Source organism: Eptesicus fuscus, chromosome 20 (genome assembly GCF_027574615.1).
Source record: "Eptesicus fuscus isolate TK198812 chromosome 20, DD_ASM_mEF_20220401, whole genome shotgun sequence".
Lineage (NCBI taxonomy): Eukaryota > Metazoa > Chordata > Mammalia > Chiroptera > Vespertilionidae > Eptesicus > Eptesicus fuscus.
The window spans coordinates 29,034,949-29,056,430 of NC_072492.1; the positions used below are offsets into that span (position 1 = coordinate 29,034,949).

Genomic DNA, 21,482 nt, shown 5'->3' on the forward strand with positions numbered 1-21,482 from the left:
TGGCAAGGGAATACAATAATATACATATTTTTAGTTAAGATAATAAATGCTAAAATAGAGACACTGTAAATTTGAATTAGATATGAAAAAGAAAAATAATCAAAATTAGTTACATGGCCCTAAAATTAGCCCAAAATACTATATTAATTACCTGAGAATCCAGTTTCGATTACTACAAGGAACCACTGAGGTAGCAGGCTTATTGACTCTTATGATACATTTTAGGAAAACTTCAAAAACTCTTTCTTAGTATATAGCTAAATTCTATGAAAAATATGATCAACATTAAGGAAAATTAACTCTCAGTTATTAAAACATAGTTCTTAAAAATCATAGTTATTCTACTATTTATTTCACTGTAGGTAAAGGACAATCATTCAATGATCTTGCCTGGATCAAATGAAATTAATTATTGAAGAGAAATGAAAAATAATCATTTGTGAGTATCCCAAGGGAAAAAGAAACTGGAAAAATGAATCTACAAGATTCTCTGCAGTCTGAAGAAGATGGCTCAACAACCACCACAACTGCCACATAACCGAATCTTTTTATCTGCAATTACAAGCTACTCATAAAAGATTAAAGAATAAAATGATTGTGTGTCAACCAACTGTCTTTAGGTCCTAAAATGGTAATAAGCATGCACTCTGGGATTCAAACATCCCAACTTTGACACCTATTAGTCATTTGATCTTGAGAAAATTTAACTTCTCATAGTCTTGGTTGCCTCATCTTCAGAATGGAGATGAAATGAAAGATTAAATGAGATAATGTACACAGAGTATAGTGCCTCCTCTAGAAAGTACCCAATCTGCTTGTGGTAAATTGGAACCTTCCACAGAGCAAAGTATTGGAGGGGGGGAGAGGGAAGAAAAGTACAGGAACTATAATAAAAAAATCATTTAATATTCTGCAAATATGTAATAAGAGCTTATTAATATTATGTGCCTGACAAAAACTATAGATATGATTGTGAACAAAACAACTATGTTTAGATTCTAATAAAAGTAAAAATTGGTCATTTTAATCTAATGTGGAAAGTACAATGAGGGAATAGACACAGGGTTTTCAGGGAGCATGTGAGAGCAACTAGGCCCTGGAGGTCTTGCAGAGGCAAAAGAGTATTTACAAAAAGTCTGTAGGCAAGACAGGTAATAAATAACAGGACAGAAAAACAAACAAACAAAACTGTTGTGTTCTCTTATAATTCAAACACAAGAATAACTTATACAAGGACCTGTACCATGGACCCAAGACAAAAAACAAAAAAGAACTTTACTTTCCAGGGAGTGACCAAAAAAAGAATGTTAAAGATGATAGGCATTTCAACCTAGAACTAGAAGGCAGTTAGACAGAATGTAGGCATTTCAAAGGTTAGCATCTAAAGGATGAGCCTTCAAACTCAAGAAGAGAGCTGCCAGATTGTATTTGGCTAGGACTATGCATGTTCAATAATAGGGGATGGAAACATTGATCTAAGTATGTAAAATGAATTACATTTTGAATTTACAGTCTGTGTCTCCAAACTCCAACACTATGTGGAGCTAAATAAATGTGAAAAAACAGGGAAAGGGTATTCCAAGAAAAAGCCAAAAGACTAGGGTTTGGTCTTAGACTATTCTCTCAGATATGAAAAAGAGAGAATGAATTAACACCTGTTCCAACCTATTTCAAACATTTAATTATATAGAACACATTTACGCTCTATAGGTTCTCTGACTCTGAACATCATCATCAAGATGTTCAGCACTGCCTGGCAGGTGTGGCTCAATGGTAGAGCATCAACCTATGAAACAGAAGGTCACAGTTTGATTCCTGGTGAAGGCATATGGCAGGGTTACAGGCTCGATCCCCAGTAATGGGTGGGCAGGAGGCAGCTAATCAATGATTCTCTCTAATAATTGATGTTAATATCTCTCTCCCTCTACCTTCCGCTCTGAAATCAATAAAAAAAATATTTTTAAAAAATATGTTCAGCACTATTGCAAACATTGTCTATGTCTCTCTCCACTATAAATGGCTTTAAAAATTAACTTGTCATTAAGAATATTGTTTATACTTGACCAAAAAAATTTCTTAGAAAACTAATCTTAGGTATTTAAATGGCAAATTATGATTGACAATATAACCATCTTGATAAACATTTGGTTAAGATCTATTCACGCATAAAAACTTGAACTTTGGGCAAAAATTCTAATTCAATTTCTTAAATTTAAATAAAAGGTAAGATTACAATAGTTTGAAATTTGCAGTTCTGAAAATGTAGTACTTGCCATGACAAAATCTAAAATCTTGTGTAAGTCAAATCAGTTAATTATTATAATTCTATATTGAATACAAATAGCTCCTCAGTTTCATTTGTGATTTACATAAGAGAATAAAATTTGATTAAATATGGCAGTATGTTCAACTTACTGTGACTTCAAATTTCACTTTATAATTGTATGTGAAAAAGTAATTAAAGGCATCTGCATTCTAACATAAATATTACTTACAAGTGAAATATTGTAATCCATTTATGTTTCTTGGATAACTTGGCTCATTACACAAATTTAAATAGTCACTGATGCTGTAAAATAAATATTTTCTGTCTACTTATAAATCAGTTAATAACAGTCTCTATTTTTATCACAGGTTTCCACTTTCCTGACACATTATTTGAAAGGTATAAAGTAGCAAATATGCTTTGAGTCGAAGAGCCTACAAAGATGCCAGTAGTGAACTGCTTAGACAAAAACTGAGAATTTATAAATGAGAAATCAGTCATCAGAATGTAAACCTGCCCATGTCAGAATTTCTATAAGATGTTTAGCAGTAATTCTGATTTTGTGATAATGCTCTCATAGAAAGGCCCACTAAGAAAGTAGCCATTTGCTGAAACCAGTAGCAAATTGAGTTTCTCCTGAACTAGTTTATTCTGGTTCTTTATTTTTATAAACTAGAGGCCTGGTGCACGAAATTCGTGCACAGAGGGGGGTTGTCCTTCAGCCCAGCCTGTACCGTCTCCAATCCGGGACCCCTCGAGGGATGTCCGACTAAACGGGCAGTCGGAAATCCCTCTCACAATCCAGGACTGCTGGCTCCCAACTGCTTGCCTGCCTGCCTTCCTGATTGCCCCTAACCGCTTCTGCCTGCCAGCCTGATCACCCCCTAACCACTCTGCTGCCAGCCTGTTTGCCCCCAACTTCCCTCCTCTGCCGGCCTGGTTACCCCTAACTGCCCTCTCCTGCAGGGCTGATCACCTCCAACTGCCCTCCCTTGCAGGCCTGGTCCTTCTCAACTGCCCTCCCTTGCAGGCCAGGTGCCTCCCAACTGCCCTCTCCTGCTGGCCATCTTGTGGTGGCCATCTTGTGTCCACATGGGGGCAGGATCTTTGACCACATGGGGGAAGCCATATTGTGTGTTGGAGTGATGGTCAATCTGCATATTACTCTTTTATTAGATAGGATTATAAAAGAAAACAAACTTAGCAAGAAAAACTTTCCACAGATGTAGAGGAGTTCATTTTTGCACTGGTCTACAGCCCTTTGTTAGAAATTGCCTGCTCCCAAAACAATTAGTCTCTGGAAACAGTGGGTGAAACTCACTGACATTCACAAGCCAAGTATGTTTTCAATAATACAAGAGGACACATATTCATTGTAAAGCACTTATTCTATACTAGGCACAGAGCTGAGTCCTGTAAAAGCAAAAAGTATCATCTCCTGTACTCCTAAAAGGATAGCACAATATGCCACCCCAAATATGGCACTTTAGCATTAAGAATTATTTTGAGATGAGGGCAATTGAGAAGCAATTGCTCCCCTATCTGCCTAATTTGTAAAGGTATCTTTCCTGCTACTCTACCAGGAAGAACAGAAGTTACTCATCAGAGACAACCCTAGATCCTTATCACCAGAGGAAGGAATCTGCATAACAAACTTTATTAACAGTCCTATCTGCCATTAGTTTCTCCATATATTTGCCTTCCCACATTTTGCCAGCCATAGAAGTTCAAAGCCCTTTTCCCTTTTTCTCCTCACTTCTCTACAAAATTATTGTGTGGTGTGTTTTTTTGCTAGGATATATATAAGCTCAAATTCTAACCACTCCTTTGAGTTACTCATCAATGAATGCTCCCATGCAGGATGGTTAATAAACTTTCATTTTCTTCATATGTCTTTTTTCAGTCTAATTTAAAAGACCCAGACAAAGAACCCAATATGGATAAGGAAAAAAATTTTCCTCATCTACACTCCTTATAACACACCTATAAGGTAAGTTGTATCATTAGCCCTGTTCTTCAGAGAAGGAAAAAAGTTCAGAGAGATTAAATAAATTTCCCACAGTAACATGAATAATAAGTGGCAGGGCCAGAGTGTTCACCCAGAGTCTGAAGATTCAACAGCATATCAGTGAAGCAGGAATTTTGGGGGAACATAGGCAGGCTTAGGGATTTTTTAGAATTGGGGTCCATGGAAAAAACACAGGGCCACAGACTGGGAGAAGGTACATTTCCATAACACAAGGAAACCAGGTGCAGTTACATCTCCATAAGACAAGGGAACTGGAAGTAGCCAAGAAAGGTATATATTTACAAAATAAAGAGAAGGAAGCCCTTCATTCAGAAGGAGAGCCCAAAGGGAATAGAAAAACAATAAGGAAGGAGGGGGGCAGAACATGTGAGGTTTGACCTTTGAGCCCAGGAGTTACTATAGTAACCAGTCTAAGGGAATAGTGACCAATCAGAGGGGATATCAAGGCACCAGGATCTGCAGCCTTTATAAGCCATTGGGAAGAGGAACCCAGTGGGACTCTTCCCCCTTCCTACAAGGAAGTCAGTTCTGTGGGACTCTTCCCCCTCCCCACGTGGGAGTCTGTACTTGTTCTTCAATAAATCTCCATCACTGCTATACCACTTTCTGTCCGTGGATTCATTCTTCGATTCCGGTGGACAAAGAATCCGGGTTCCAGTCCAAAAATTTGGTATCATCAGTATTTCTCAAAATGTAGTCCAGGGTCCATGAACATCAGATTACCCTGGAAATCTAGGAAAGTAGAGTCCTAGGGCCCACTGAAGAAATATCTTTGATGCTAGAATCAGTAACCTGCACTTTTAATATCCTCTCCTAATTCTACTGCTCAATAAAGGCTGGTAATTATTAATATACCATAGTGGCCTTATAGTTGATTTTTTAAAATTTATTTTTATTGGTTTCAGAGAGGAAGAGGGAGAGAGAGATATAGAAACATTAATGATGAGAGAGAATCATTGATCGACTGCTTCCTGCCCACTCCCTACAGGGGATCAAACCTACAACCTGGGCACATGCCCTTAACTCAAATCGAACCTGGGACTTTTCAGTCCTCAGAACAATTCTCTATCCACTAAGCCAAACCAGCTTGGGCATGATTAATTTTTTTAACTTTGAGGTAGCTCTCTTATAAGAAACAAGAATATGACAAAAATCAACTATGATGCCAGCAATTTGAACTTTAAATTTTTAAATTAAATTTAAAAATAATAGAAAATTAAAAGCATATTATTTCTTCAGGTTTTTACCACACACTATTGGCTTATTTCTATGGCCAATATGTGCATTATGGGAGTAGATAAAATAATTAGGTAATTCTCTTATATTTAAAGGAAGCTGACCTTCCATGTGCCTTAATTCAATACTAATCAGTTTTCTGTATCTCACATCATTTAAGCAAAAGTTTTAGAAAGGAAGATCTTAGAACTAACTTTGTGACCTTCACAACTTCCTTAAATTTGTAAAATATCATAATTAATTTTCCCCCTAAAATAATTCTTTATATAAGCCCTCACACACTATGAAGTTGTTAAAACTTATTCAAATATGATAATTTATCTTGGTCCTTCTCTTTGGTATAAGTTTAATCCTACAATCCTAAAATAACATACACCTCCTGCTCACTGCTGGGGAAATCAAATGTTTAAATCAGTATTTATAATGTAGACTTTAATGGCTGAAAATTTTTTAACACAGTTCAAGCCAATAACATGCATCTAGTCCACTGCACTAAGAAAAACTCAAAGATAAACAGACCATGAGTATTGTACTTAAGGGACTTGTAACTTCTAAGGAGAAACAAAGCCATTTCCAAAAGACTCTAAGGTGAGGCAAAATGTATCTTACTTGCTTTAAGTAAAATGTGAAGTGTGCAGGAATGCAAATGAAAAATTAATTCGAACTGAAGAAAAATAGAGACCACATGACAAAAGAGGCAGCATCTGAGTTCTTAAATTCCTTGGAATTTCTTGGGTAGTATTAAGTCTTGTTTTAATGCAAAAGGTGACTATTGGTGGGCTCCTGGATGGGGGCTGATTATCAAAAAGATCAAGCCATAATTAGAAACTGTAACTTTCAGTCCCACTCCCCAATCTGAAGAGTGAAAAGAGCTGGAAACTGAGTTAAAATTCATTTTGCCTATGTGATGAAGCCTCCATAAAAATCCCCAAAGTATGGGGTTCAGAGAGTTTCAAGACTGATGAATATAACCACATGCCAGCAGGTCTAGTTTATCCCAGCTCCACAGGGACAGAAGCTCTCTTCCAGATACTGTCCTATGTATCTCTTCATCTGGATGTTCATCTGTATCCTTTAACATATCCTGTATTATATAATAAGTCAGTAATCATAACCATTTCCCTGAATCCTGTGAACTATTCTAGCAAATTATCAAACCCAAGGAGGGACTCTTAGGAACCTCTAATTTACAGATGATTGGTCAGAAGCACGGTGACAACCTGGACTTGTGATTGGTATCTGAAGTGGGGGACAGAGTCCTCAACCAGAGGGGCAGCCTTGTGAAACTGAGCCCTAAACCTAGTGGTGTTTATGCTAACCCTAGTAGATAGTGTCAGAAATGAAATGAATTGCAGGACACTCAAATGGTGTTTGTAGAGCGCTGGAGAATTGCTTGCTGTGGGGGAAAAAACCACACATTTGGAATATAAAGTAGACAAGAAAGGGTTTTCCTTTTCAGTCAAGCATTTCATTTTATTACACTCTAGAAGAAAAAAACTGACAATATGAATTTCTTCTTTATAGGCAATTGCATTAAAAAGTGAACAGAAAACAATAAAATGTCATTACTTACAATGTGTGACTCCAGCCAGAGTTTGGTAGAAAGTGGGAGTATCACTATCATCAGTGAGGGTCACATATACACCTCCAGACAGTAGCCAACGAGAGAAGGTAAAAGCATCTTTGTTTACAAGAAGCCAATTTCTAAACTTTTCATAGTTTACCTTTTCACCCTATGATTAAGTAAGAAAAAATATAGTTTAGTCAAAATTTAAAGTATCTTACTTGGAACATGCACAACTTGAAATCTGCAATTAGTTGACATTAATCTACAAAGGAAGAATTATCTATATAAATTATCTTGTAATCTTGGAAATCAAGGTGTTTTCAAAAACAATTGTACTTCAGAACTTCCATTTGCTCGAAATCTATATGCAAATTGCAACTTATTTCATCAATTCATTAAAGCACTGCATTGCTACTAGTAAGTCATATTTTATTTGCTAAGGTATATCCTGAAATCAGTAAATTGCATTTCTTTTAATATTTAATAAACCCAATTTTTACTTAACTTATCCCTCTTCTTTAGCACCTCAATCTAAATTAGCATATTTTTGAGAAATTAGCATATTTTAATTAAACACATATGAAATTTAAGTGCTCTTTTAAGTTTCGTTGGCAAATTAAAAACAACTTTCCCAGAGTCCTCAACCAGAAGGCATCAATGAAAACATGTATTCACAAGTCAACTAGAATACAAAAAAAGAAACAAGTAGATTTCTATTTCTTTGCTTTATTTCCTTGCTAAGACTTCTTTGCCTTGTTAAATCTCTAGAAAAAAATAGTAACCAGGCTGGGAAAGAACATCACATGGCTCTGCAAATCAACCTCTATGGAAGACAAAACTTAGGCTGAGCGAGGGTCAGATGTTGCTATGAGAAAAAGGAAGACCCAACTCACCCGGGAAATATAATCAGGAATGACACTTAGGAGATATTAAGGGATACAAATAGCTTATAACCTAAAAGAGATATGGTGGAGCCCTAGCCGGTTTGGCTCTGTGGATAGAGCCTTGGCCCGAGGACTGAAGGATCCTGGGTTTGATTATGGTCAAGGGCACATACCTCGGTTGCCTGGCCCTGGTTGGGATGCATGCAGGAGGCAACCAATAGATGTGTCTCTCTCACATAAGATGTTTTTCTCTCTATCTGTCCCCCTCCCTTCTACTCTCTCAAAAAAATCAATGGGAAAATATCCTCAAGTTAGGATTAACAAAAAAATTAAATAAGTAAAAACCAAACAAACAAAAAATATGAATTTCCACTTTAAAATATATATATAGTAAGAAAAAAACAATACAACTCCTATGTGGACTTCCTTTATAACATTATTTATCAAGGCTAATAAAGCCAAGACAGAAAAAGCAGAGACCCATTCCATGAGTCCATGTCTCTTAAATCTAAGTGTTAGGTCCGTATTTTTTACCTATAGTGCTTTTTACAGTTTTGGGGTTGTTTTTTTAGGAGTGCAAAAACACACAAAACATTTTGGAAGATCTAAAAAATAAGGCTATTCTAAGAAAACTGATACCGAAACATGGTAATTTGAAAAGCTAGGGTCTTGGATACAATCATCAGATACATTACTCAGAAATTACAGCAGGTAAATACATTAAATAGCTGAATCAGAAAAAATTAGCCCATTTATAATGTTGAGTTTTTATCATCCATAAGTATCTAATGATTTACATAGCCTTACATATGAATGTTGTAATACCTTGACCTCTCATTTCTTTTATCTTCCCTCTTCCAAAGCTCTTGTCCTTCATAAAACACTACCCCAGATATTTCCTACCAAAGTCTTATGATCATTTTCTTAAAATAACCATTGCTGGGTGAGGCCGCGCACGCCCCTGGGTCCGGGTGAAGCTGGGACCCGGGTCCGGGTGAGGCCACGCGCCCCTGGGTCCGGGTGAGGCCACGCGCCCCTGAGTCCGGGTGAAGCCGTGCCCCTGGGTCCGGCCGAGACCAAACCAGAGGGAGTCGGACCTGCATTACCACCATTTGTCCACCATCCAGAACTGAAAAGTCAGTGCCGACATGTACACATAAGAAACTGGTGGACACTGAAATTGGGTCTCAAAAGAACTGTTGGTCCAGAAAGAAACTCACTACAGACTGATTCATTTGCCTGTCAGCATAACTATTATTGCTCGTCTCACATTCAGTTCTTATATTTCTAGTAACACATGATCTCGCTCATCTAGGGGAAATGATGAACAAGATAGACCGATGAACAAGAACAGACCCAGAAACAAGGAGGCATCGATCGGACTGTCGGGCCTCAGAGGGAGGGTTGGGGAAGGTGGGGGTAGGGGGGAGAGATCAACCAAAGGACTTGTGTGCATGCATACGAGCCTAACCAATGGTTAAGGACAACAGGGGGGTGGGGGCATCCGTGGGGAGGGGTGTGGGATGGGAATGGGGGGATGAGGACAAATATGTGACACCTTAATCAATCAATCAATCAATCAACCAATCAATCAATAAATAAATAAAAATAAATAACCATTGCTCTTCCCCAAAATGCAATTTTAACCTTTTGCACTCGGATGTCGAGTGTGACTCGACACGGTTAGCATTAGAATAAAGGAATCGAGAAAAAAGCAAGCAAGTGCAAAGGGTTAAGCCTCTCCCTATCACAATTTCCTCTTATAAGCACATTCCTTCTAGTAACGCAACTCCAGTGATTTTTTTATTCCACAGGACCTACAACAATGAGCTACCCTTCAAATCCAATGATCATTTCTCAGTGATCAGAGGTCAACTCATTTGACCTTTCAGTTTATTTGACTTAGTTGAATACTCCTTCTTCTTAAAACATTTTTATCACTTGGCTTCCAGGACACTATTCACTCTTGGGTCTCCTCACAGGCTCCTGTTTTGAATTCCTCTTCATCTTGCTAATTTCTAAACATTGGAATATAGGATTCAGTCTTCTGATTTGTTTTCTATCTATAAGCCAATAAATCCTTTCCCTTGGACTCCAACTTATTATGTCAAAAAGGATAGCTGACAACTCCACTTGAATGTCTAATATGATTCTCAAATTTAATTATGCCCCAAACCTCCCTCTCTAGTAGTCTTAGCCATCTCAGTTAATGGCAATTCATTTACTAAATTAGGCGAACACCTTAGTCATTCTCTTCTCTTTCTGTCACAGCCCATAATCAATACAGGAAAAGATCCTGTCAACTCCACCTTCAAAATAGATATAGAATCTAAATCTAAAAACTTATCATCTCACTGCCACACATGATCTAAATAGCCATTACCTCTTACTTGGGTCATTCAGATACCTCAATTGGACTCTGTCCAGCCTACCCTAAACATAAAAGCTAAAATGATCATATTTAAAAAAACAAAAACACAACTCATGTAGTCGTCTGCTCAAAATTCTCTAATGGTTTCTATCTCACTAAGGGTGAAGTCAAAGAACTCACACTGTCCTACAGGGTCATATATAGTACCCCTAACTCCATCACACCCCTCCCCCAACCTCTGTAAATTCATTTCCTACAATATATCCTGTTCACTACATTCCAGCTAAATTGGCCTCTTTGTAGCTCCTTATTCATGTCAAGCACACTCCCACTTCAGGGACTTAGCTATATTCTCTTAGTGGAAAGTGCTCCTACCCCACCCCCGACCCCCCCATATCTGGTTTTATCTCTCACTTCCTTTAAATTTTCTGTTCAAATGTCACTTTATCTAGCAAGCCTTTCCTACTATTCTATACAAAATACTGACACTCAGCTACCTCCTCTCTATCACCACCTATCTCCCTAATTCTTTTTTTTTCCTTACCCGAGAATATTTTTCCATTAACTTTTTTTTTTTTTTTTGAGAGAGGAAGGGAGGAGGAAGAGAGGGGAAAGGAGGGAGAGGAAAGCAAGAAGAAAAGGAGGGAGGAAGGAAGGGAGAAAGGAGGGAGGGAGGGAAAGAGAGACAGAGAGAGAAGCATCTATGTTGGAGAGACATTGATTGGTTGCCTCCCACACTGATTGGTTGCCTCCCACACTGATTGGTTGCCAAAGATAGAGCCTGCAACTGAGGTAACCTGCCCTTGATCTGGAATCAAATCCCTTGACTCTTTGGTCTGAGGGCTGATGCTCTAACCACCAAGCCAAACTGGCCAGGACTCTTATATTTTCCTATAGCACTAATTATCATCTAATATATATACCTGCTTTTGTGCCTAAATTTGAGAGAATAACCACATTTAATTCCCATATATAAAATGGGAATGTCTTTATAAACCTTATTAAAATAAAAAATATACACATTTTTCTCCCAAATGAGCACAGTATTAATACATTTGACATCTCTGAAAAAAAATCCAATTAATCAAGCCTGAAAAGATTAGATTACATTTTTTTCTGACCAGCAAATGTTTGTTATGGGGGGGGGGGGGGGGGGGAGACACACACACATAGCTAGCCAGTTTGTCTTGAAATATTAAAAGACTATCACAGCAACTTCCAGGCAATATGTCAGAACCAAAAATGCAAGAGGCTAATCCTTTGCACCAAATACTATACATAGAAATACTGAGTAAAATGTTATACCATAATCACTACCAAAAACTGCACAGCCAAGCTCAAAAGCAAGAAAGGGAAATCTCCAAGTGCTATCAATGAAGAGGAAGCTCAAAGCCAGAGTGGTGAAAAGCTTAAGACAGAGAGTCCAAAGAGATATCAGATATATATATATGTGCAGCATATTCACACACAAACATGCATATGCCTGCAGTATTGATAATCAATGTCTATATAGTTAGGAAGGTGACTAAACTAAACTGAATAAAAACTCCCTGAATAAAACCAAGAGCAGTGAAAGACTGTCATCTCTGTGAAATGAAAGTAGGTCAAAGAGCCACCCATAAGAAATCATACAGCACTGAGTGCTGTAGGAAAGATTCAGAAACTTGTAAAAGGGTTGTTTTTTTTTTTTACTCCACCATCTCTAGGGACTTTTCCCATATTAGCAGACCTCTGAAAAAAGGGAATTTTCTCTGAAAGATACACATTTTGTAATGTTTAACTTTATACAATGAAAATAGAAAAATTATGAAGAGAGAAAAAAATGACAAATTTTGTAAGCCCAAATATTTCACAATGCAAATCAACTGAGTAATAAAATAAATAGTAAAATAGGCCCTGATGGGTCATAGCAATACAAGAATGGATCAAGGCAAATGAGTGATATACCTATATGTCCATGATGAAAAGCAATGGCACTACAATGTGAGCAATGCTCAGGTTCCTGTAGGATCACAGTGCGAGAATGTGTGTGTTGGTGTGAGAATATGGGAGTGTATTTCATTATACCGTAAGTATAGACAGCTGCCTTTACAGTAGAACTGGGTTTCAGATTCACATATGTAGCAGAAATAAGTACCATGGATCTTTAAGCACAAAACATGGTTGAAGCATCAACTGTTAAATTAAAAGAATGTTAAGAATATGCTGCACATAAATATTTATTCATCATAGCTAAACTCATTATACAACAAAGAGTTAATACTCATAGTCAATAGGTAAGGATAAAATGTAAAACTTTAAATATACCTCTGAGAAACATTTCCTAAGTGTATCTGGGACTTTACCATCCACACCATGGAGCTTTCTTTCCATTTCTTCCCGTGTAACATAGCTTCCAGATTCACTTGCAAAAAGACTAAAAATGTCTAAGAGAAAGGAAAAATAAATTAATCTTATCACAGATCAAATATACCCTGGTGGAAGTAGGGAGGAAAGAGAAAGGTAACAATTAGTGATTATTAGTGCCAAGCACTTTATGAACACATAAATTTATTTATTCCTCAAAACAACCCAGCAATGCAAATTAAAACAGAAATGTGAGCCCTAACCAGTTTGGCTCAGTGGATAGAGCATCAGCCATGGTATAAAGAGTCCCGGGTTCAATTCTGGTCAAGGGCAGGTACCTCCATTGCAGGCTGCATCCCCAGCCCTGGTCAGGAAACTTATGGGAGTAAACCAATTGATGTGTCTCTCTCACATCAATGTTTCTCTCTCTCTGTATCTCTCCCCTCCCATTAGCAGTCTCTAAAAATCAATGGAAAAATATCCTCGGGTGAGGATTAACAAAAAAACAAACTAACAAAAAAAGCAAAAAAAAAAAACAAAACCCAACTACCCAGCAATGTGATATACTTTCAAACATACCAAATTTGCAAAAATGTTTAGGTGTGACAATACAAAGAGTTAGCAATAATGTGGGAAAAACTGAAACTCTTATACATTGTTAATGAGAGTATGAATTACTGCAACCACTGCTGCTATGAACATTCGTGTACTTTTTTTTAAATGAATATAGTTGCCCCTTGAAACACACAGTTTTAAACCATAGCGGTCACTTATACACAGATCCCCCCCCCCCCATAAATACCTATTATACTGTTTTTTCTATTCACAATTGGGAGTCTACAGATACAGAAGACTTGATTGTATGCATTGATCTATGCCATTTTATATAGGCCGCCTTGAGCATCTTCAGATTATGGTATCCCCAGGAGGTCCTGAAACCAATCTCTCCCAGATACCAAGGGACAGCTAAGTTTTGAATGGGTCAAAAATTATATCTGAATTTTCAACTGTACAGGATTTAGTGCCCCTAATTCCTGCATTGTTCCAGGGTTAACTATCCATTTTCAATTTTCTTGGGTATGTAACTAAAAGTGGAATTGCTGGATCATATGATAACTCAATTTTTAAAAAATTGTTTTTATTAATTTTTGAGAGAGAGGAAAAAAAAACATCAATGTGAGAGCAAAACACTGATCAACTGCCTCCTATATGCCCCCTAATAGGAATCAAGCCTGCAACCTGGGCACATGCCCTGACTGGGAATCCAAACGGCGACGGTAGGACGACACCCAACCAACTAAGCCACAACAGGCCAGGGCAAAAATTCAATTTTTAACAAAAGTCTAAGGAACTGGCCAAACTGTTTTCTCAAGTGGCTACACTATTTTACATTTCCAACAGTAATGTATGAGGATTGCAATTTTCCCACATCCTCACTAACACTAATTATTATGTTTCTTCGGTTTGTTTGTTTTTCTATTAATCCTCATCAGAGGATATTTTTCCTTTAATTTTTAGAGAGAGTGGAAAGAGAGAAAGGGAGATGGGAGAAACATCGATGTGAAAGAGACACATTGATTGGTTGCCTCCCAAAGGTACCCCAACTCATATCAGAGATTGAACCTGCAATCCTTCAATGCTCTGGCCGATGTTCTACCACTGAGAACACTGGCCAGGGCTATGTTTCTTTTTAATTTTAGCCATTCTAATGGGTGTGACTTGTTGTATCATTGTAATTTTGATTACATTTCCCTAAATACTAATTATGTTGAGTATTTTTCATTTTTTAAAAATAGTTTTTATCCATTTCAGAAAGGAAGGGAGAGGGAGAGAGAGATAGAAACATCAATGATGAGAGAGAATCACTGATCAGCTGCCTCCTGAGTGCCCCCCACTGGGATGGAGCCCTCAACCAGGGCATGTGCCATGACCGAGAATGGAACCTCGACCTCTTGGTCGATGCTCAACCACTGAGCCACGCTGGCCGGGCTGCTGAGCATTTTTTTCAAGTGGTTCTTGGACACTTGTTATCTTCTTCAAAGAAATAGCAATTTAAATCCTTTGCTTATCATCAGAAATTTGAGGTAAGGCTCTAACTGGCGAGCTCACTTGGTTACAATGTCATCCTGATATGCCAAGTTTGTGGGTTCGCTCCAGGTCAGGGCACATACAAGAAACAATCAGTGAATACATAACTAAGTGAAACAACAAAGCAATTTCTCTCTCTCTCAAATCAATTTAAAAAAATGAGGTAAAATAATTCTGTACCCATCTATATTATCATTTTGAGATAATAAAAAAAGTACTTACATTTTGCTTTCTCTTCATCTTTGCCTCTTGTAAGAAGAACAAGTCCAACTATTAAATTATTGAAATGTAATCCCTTTGATGTTCCACCAAAAGAACAGTAAATCACCTAGGAGAAAATGATGAAGCCAATCTTAGATGTTGAGGAATCTGAGGCTGGTAACACCTTAAACAAATCTTGTCTCCATCTCCAAACAAGGCCCTGGTAAACTTTAGTGAAATGATAAGTTTCTCCCCCTTCTTCTTCTTTAACACCTTGTTATTGCACTCAGCCAAGAATATACTGTATCTAATCTCAAATACATATACCACTGGCTCACACACTAAGTATTTATTCTGTTTCTTTGGAGTCCTTAGAAAGGTCCAGAAAGATAAGGTCCTTCAACAGCCCCAATAATGTGATAAGGATTCTGTGGGATTACAGAACTTCCTTCAACTTCTATAAAATGTATACACATCATTTTGATTTAAAAGACTGACATTCTCTAACTGAATGTGTAACCACGTAGAAACTTCATTTCTTTAATATGACCTTTTTTCTTTCCTTTTGATTCAAACTGGCCTCATCCAGCATCCAGACCCACTTGCCTTCTTCATTGCACAGTCACTCCCTTAATCATTAAATCCTTGGGACAATGACATTCTGGTTTGTATCAAATAATCTCAGGAACAAAGCCTCAGGTCTATTGACCACAGAGACAGTTTCAGTCAGACTAGAGATAACATCTAGGCCTTAGTTGTGTTCAGCTCCAGAAAAAAAAAAAACTACTTCAGTGATGGGCAACCTTTTGAGCTTGGTGTGTCAAACTTCACCAAAAAACTGAGCATAACTCGGGTAGTGTGTCACTTTGAGGAAAAAACATTATTTCGCAAATGTTTCATCCTCAGGAGCAGCAAATGTTTCATCCTCGGCATGTGACCGCCTTAGCGGCTGCGTGTCAGCACTGGTTCGCCATCACCGCACTACTTAGTTCAGTCTCTGCTGTCCTATACAAAACATCCATCTTTCAACCACAAAGTTGAATGTTTTAAACAAACAAAGCTGGGTTGGAGAACCACCCAGCTTTAGTTTTTCCAGATATTCAACATGCAAAGGCTGGCTTGTAGCACTGGAGAACCTTGACCGAATCTTCTTTGTTGAATCCGCCTCACTGCCTCCCAATGATAACCTAATCTTCCTAACCCTCAGAATCTTAGAGTGTATATTCTGCTTTCAATCTTGGTTCTGCTAGAAAATGCCCACGAGTCAGCCTAACTTCCTCTGATTCCTTCCTCTTCATATACCTCTGAGACTGCCACACCACCTGTCTCTTTCTAGGGTTCCATACCCCCAGCCAGCACAATACTATGGCCAAGGTACAGACTGTTACTTACAAATACTAGTAGCACCACGTTCTAAGCATTTTAAATCAATGACTAGGGTTATGATATAGAAGGCACATGTATTAATTTTGTAAATAATAAAGTTGGGAGGGATGGCTAATAAAATAGGTAACAATATAGAATCAAACTCATCTCAGGATGGACACTTGGCTAAAGGTAATAAGATTAAATGTAATGTATTTAGAGTTTCTTAAAAATTTAGTTTATATATAGTAAATACAGAAGAACAGAATTGAGCTTAAAATTTTAGGCAACAAAGCTATAATCATTTTGCCTAAGTTAATAGAATTTTATGCTGCATGGTAATGACTCAAGAATAAAGTATTCTCCTACTGTTCACTAATCTAATTCAATCTAGAGAACAGCATGGGATTAACCAGTATGCATATTAACTATGGTTAGGGAGCAGCAGGGGAAAAGAACTTATTTAAATGCCTATAAGGGAAGGTTCCAATTTCCCAATTCAAATAGCTGAATTCCATCTCTGGGAGGTAGCAGATTTCCAATGGGGGGGCTCCAGTAGAGACAACAAAAATTTGGGATCATGATACTGTGCCAAAATCCTCTGTGGCTTCTAGTTCCACCCCCATTTCTAAAGCCAGAAAATGAGGATTAATAAGAATAGCATCTACACCTCACATGGTGTGGTGAGAATTACATGACATAAATTACATAAAATGTTTATCATAGCTTCAGATACCTGGCAAATTAACTCCATAAATATTAGTTATTATCATCATCAGTCGGAAGCAATATAGAACAGTAGCTAATATGGATTTAGATACATGGACTTGCTCATTAGCTTTAATACTTGAGCAAGTAACCTAACTTCCTTAAGCCTCAGTATCTTTTCCTCACTGATAAAATGATAGTAACATCAGTACTTACATAATGACAAATGTCATATAACTTAAGTTGTCAGATAAAAATTTGTGAATTCATTAGGCAAATAAATTTACCTAAGTGTTCTAAGTTAACATCCCAATTAACAGATAAACCAGCTACATGTGGTTGTTCAAAGTACTAAATGATATACTTGGCAAAGCAGCTAATAAAGTAACTAGCATATAATATTAATAAACAACAATCAAAGTCTATCACAGTGACATAGTATCTCTGAGGGAAAGGTTTGGTTTCAAATAACCAAATTGTACCTCTTGTAACATCTGCAAACTATGTTATTATATACTAGTGGCCTGGTGCATAGATTCGTGCACATTGAAAGGAAATTAATTAGAAGAAATATTTTAATATTGCTATTCACCCTTTCTCTATAATAGACGTGTCAACCAAATTCACGATCAACAATGAAGATCGAAATACATGCATACGATTGGCGCTAGTGAGAGCTTTATATGTATCATGCATGCACGAGTCAATGTTTATTTTTAAATTGCCAGTGCATGTTATATGTACTGGCTGGCCGGCCAGTTGGAAGGTCAGACAGTTGGTCACTTAGCCTTTTATATATAGAGATAACTATGTTATTGCCAGTTTTGAGCTCAGCTGAAATTATTCATAGGAGGATAAAAATAACAACCTTGACCATTATAGCATGATGCTCTCAAATGACCTAATGAGGAACAGACTAATGATAATTAAACAGTTCAGGCAGTATCTCTTTGGAATTCAAAAATAATAAATAAATATTCTATTATCTTTCAAATAAATAGGCTCATGTGGGCTTAATGTGGTTCCTAAAGATTAAAAAAATAATCCTGCCCTAGCCGGTTTGGATGCCCTAGATAGAGTGTCGGCCTGTGGACTGAAGGGTCCCAGGTTCGATTCCGGTCAAGGGCACATGCCTAGATTGCAGGCTCTATCCCCAGTGGGGGGGCATGCAAGAGGAAGCCAATCAATGATTCTCTCTCATCACTGATGTTTCTATCTCTCTCTCCCTCTTCCTTCCTCTCTGAAATAAATAAAAATATATTTTAAAAAATAATCCTGATCTTAATGGGGGAGGAGGGAGAGGCAATGTAAATCAGTAATAGGGACTATATTTCAGTCCAAAAAACTTTTGATACATAGCTTTCAAAATATCAGTTCAATTAAGCTGCTGATCCTTTTTCAGGACTAGTCTGGACAAACAAAAGGATCCTCAAACACACCTGGATGAGGGAATCTAATGCTCAGGAACAAAAGGATAACATAAGAAGTATCTCAAACCAAACCAAATCAGAACCAGAAATCAAAGATAATGCTAGAAGAACAATGATGAATGGACAGCAGCAAATCATAATGCACATAGGTTCCATACTGTGATTTCTACCAACAGAAGACCTCTAACACCAGAAAACTCCAAAAGTTATCCAACTATCACGCTTGGGCAACTTTACCAACTGTTGGTTTCTTGACTGTGGTGGTGGCTACACAAACCCACACAGTTATAGAATTATACAGAATTTCATACACACACAAATAAAACTAGGTAATGCAGAATAAGATCAGTGACTAGTATCAGGGTCGATATACCTGGTTTTGGTATTATGCATTTGCAAAATGTTAACTTCAGGGGAAATGGGCAAAGTATAAAAAGAATCTCTCTATATTCTTTCTTAATAACTACATCTGTATCTGTATCTCTTTTGTTGTTATTGTTAATCCTCACGAGAGGATATTTTTTCTATTGATTTTTTAAAAGAGAGTGGAAGGGAGGGGAAGAGACAGAGAGAGAAACATCAATGTGAGAGAGACACATCAATTGCCTCCCACATGCATTCAAATCAGGGCCAGGGATCACGCCTGCAACCAAGGTACAGGCCCTTGACTGTAAGCCAATCAGGGAACCTTCAGTCCTCAGGCTGACGCTCTATCCACTGAGCAAACCAGTTGGGCTGAATCTGTAGCTTGATAAAAATTTCAATTAAAAATATTTAGAAAGAAAGAATCTTCAGAGTATTGGAGTAAATGTACCACAGAAAGAATTTTTAGGAAAAAAATTTTACATTAAGTGTATTCTAAATAATACTTTCTCCCTACTAATAGCTTTAATAGCTAGTTTTCCTCCTAAGGGCACAATAACCAAGGAAAGAAGTTCCACAAAAATCCACACATTAGAACTTGAACTTATTTGATAACAAGAAATATCACTTTTCCAATTAAAAAAAGAAACTATTCATAAAGCCAAATAATAAAAATTATACCTCACATCCTATCTAATAAATAGGGAATATGCTAATTGACCATCACTCCATCACAAAGATGGCTGCACCCACAGCTGAGGCCAAGTTCCCTTAAGGAGCGTTAACAAGCAATCAGCAGGGACCTGAGGCTATGCCCTCCTCCACTCCCATGGGGCTTGACAGGGGACCTCAGGCTGTGCCCCCTGCCCTGGCACCAGGCTGGGGGACCTCAGGCCGCGCCTCCTGCCTTGGCACCAGGCTGGGGGACCTCAGCCCGCGCCTCCTGCCTTGGCACCAGGCTGGGGGACCTCAGGCAGTGCCTCCTTCCTTGGCACCAGGCCAGGGGATCTGAGGCCATGCCCCCCGCCCGGCGGGGCTTGACGGGGGGCCTCAAGGTGCGCTTCCCATCCTGGTGCTGGGCTAGGGGACCTCAGGCTGCTCCCCCGCCCCAGCGCCAGGCTGGGGGACCTCAGGCCATGCCCCCACCCAGCAGGGCTTGACGGGGGACCTCAAGGTGCACCCCCAGTGCTGGGTCGGGGGAACTCAGGCTGCGCCCCCCGCCCAGCGGGGCTTGACTGGGGGCCTGAGGCTGCGCCACCCCCCTGCCAGTGGGGCTTGCTGGGGGACCTGAGGCTGCGCCCCCCACCCCAACACCGGGCCAGGGGACCTGAGGATGCGCCCCCCTGCCTGGCGGGGCTTGACAGGGACCTCAGGCCATGCCTCCCCACCCAGTGGGGCTTGACGGGGGACCTTAAGGTGCACCCCCAGTGCTGGGTCGGGGGAACTCAGGCTGCACCACCCGCCCAGCAGGGCTTGACGGGGGACCTGAGGCTGCGCGTGAGGCCTGGCAGGGCATGACGGGGGACCTCAGGTCATGCCCCCCACCCAGTGGGGCTTGACAGGGGATCTCAGGCTGTGTCCCCTACCTGGTGGGGCTTAAGGGGAGACCTCAAGGCACGTCCTCCACCCCATCTGGGGGACCTCAGGCCATACACCATGTCCTGGCACCGGGTCAGGGGACCTGAGGCTACGCCCCCTGCCCGGCGGGGCTTGACAAGGGTGGGACTGGCCGGGTCTGAATCTAGCCCAATGCGGGGGGGCCAGGTCTGGGTCTCACGCAATTTTGAGGCACATGTGGGTGGGTGGAGACTTGACTCTGGGCCCCCCTTTTAATGTGCACGAATTTTGTGCACCGGGCCACTAGTAATAAATATTGTGCATCTATGTGCAAGGAATCAAATGGGGGTAAGGGAAACACAGTGAAGAAGAGAAGTAAACAACTGAATTAGTATTTCTTGGCACCAACCTTGTGTAGAACTTTAATAAAAAATAGAGGGATACATTTTCCCTTAATGTGTTTAATTACTCTACATCTTCCTCATCTCATTAATAAGCATTTTGGTTTTAAAGACTTATTTTCTTAGGTTTTCAGATGGAGAAAAATTTGATATAGTGGTATATCATTCCTATTTCTTAAATGTAAAAGTTGTAGTAAGCAAGCATTTCTGAGAACTTCCATGACAGTCAAAAATTGTCTCACCTAGGCAAGCTACAGTAAAATACCATTATTAGTTTGACCTTATCTTTCTTTTTTTTTTTTTCTTTTTTTTTTTTTATATTTTTAATTTCTTTATTGATTAAGGTGTCACATATTTGTCCTCATCCCCCCATTCCCATCCCACCCCTCTCCCCACGCATGCCCCAATCCCCTGTTGAACTTAACCGTTGGATAGGCTTATATGCATGCATACAGGTCCTTTGGTTGAACTCTCCCCCTCCCCCACCCTCCCCCTACCCTCCCCTATCCTCCCTCTGAGGCCCGATATTCCGATCGATGCCTCCTTGCTTCTGGTTCTGTTCTTGTTCCTCAGTCTATGTTGTTCATCATTTCCCCTAGATGAGCGAGATCATATGTCACTAGATATATACTAATAAGAACTGAATGTGAGACGAGCAATAATAGTTATG

The 21,482-nt window shown here is 39.0% G+C and overlaps 1 protein-coding gene across 2 annotated transcripts in view; it reads right to left on the bottom strand.

Annotated features, from left to right (window-relative positions):
- The window catches only part of USP32 (ubiquitin specific peptidase 32), a 124,354-nt gene that overhangs the window by 71,283 nt on the left and 31,589 nt on the right, over positions 1–21,482 (bottom strand). For both annotated transcript variants that reach the window (XM_054708936.1, XM_054708935.1), the window contains exons 3-5: positions 15,010–15,115; positions 12,661–12,779; positions 7,105–7,264 (exon numbers count right to left, since the gene is read on the bottom strand). In XM_054708936.1, coding sequence (XP_054564911.1) covers positions 7,105–7,264; positions 12,661–12,779; positions 15,010–15,115 — 385 coding nt within the window. The remainder of the gene's footprint in view (positions 1–7,104; positions 7,265–12,660; positions 12,780–15,009; positions 15,116–21,482) is intronic.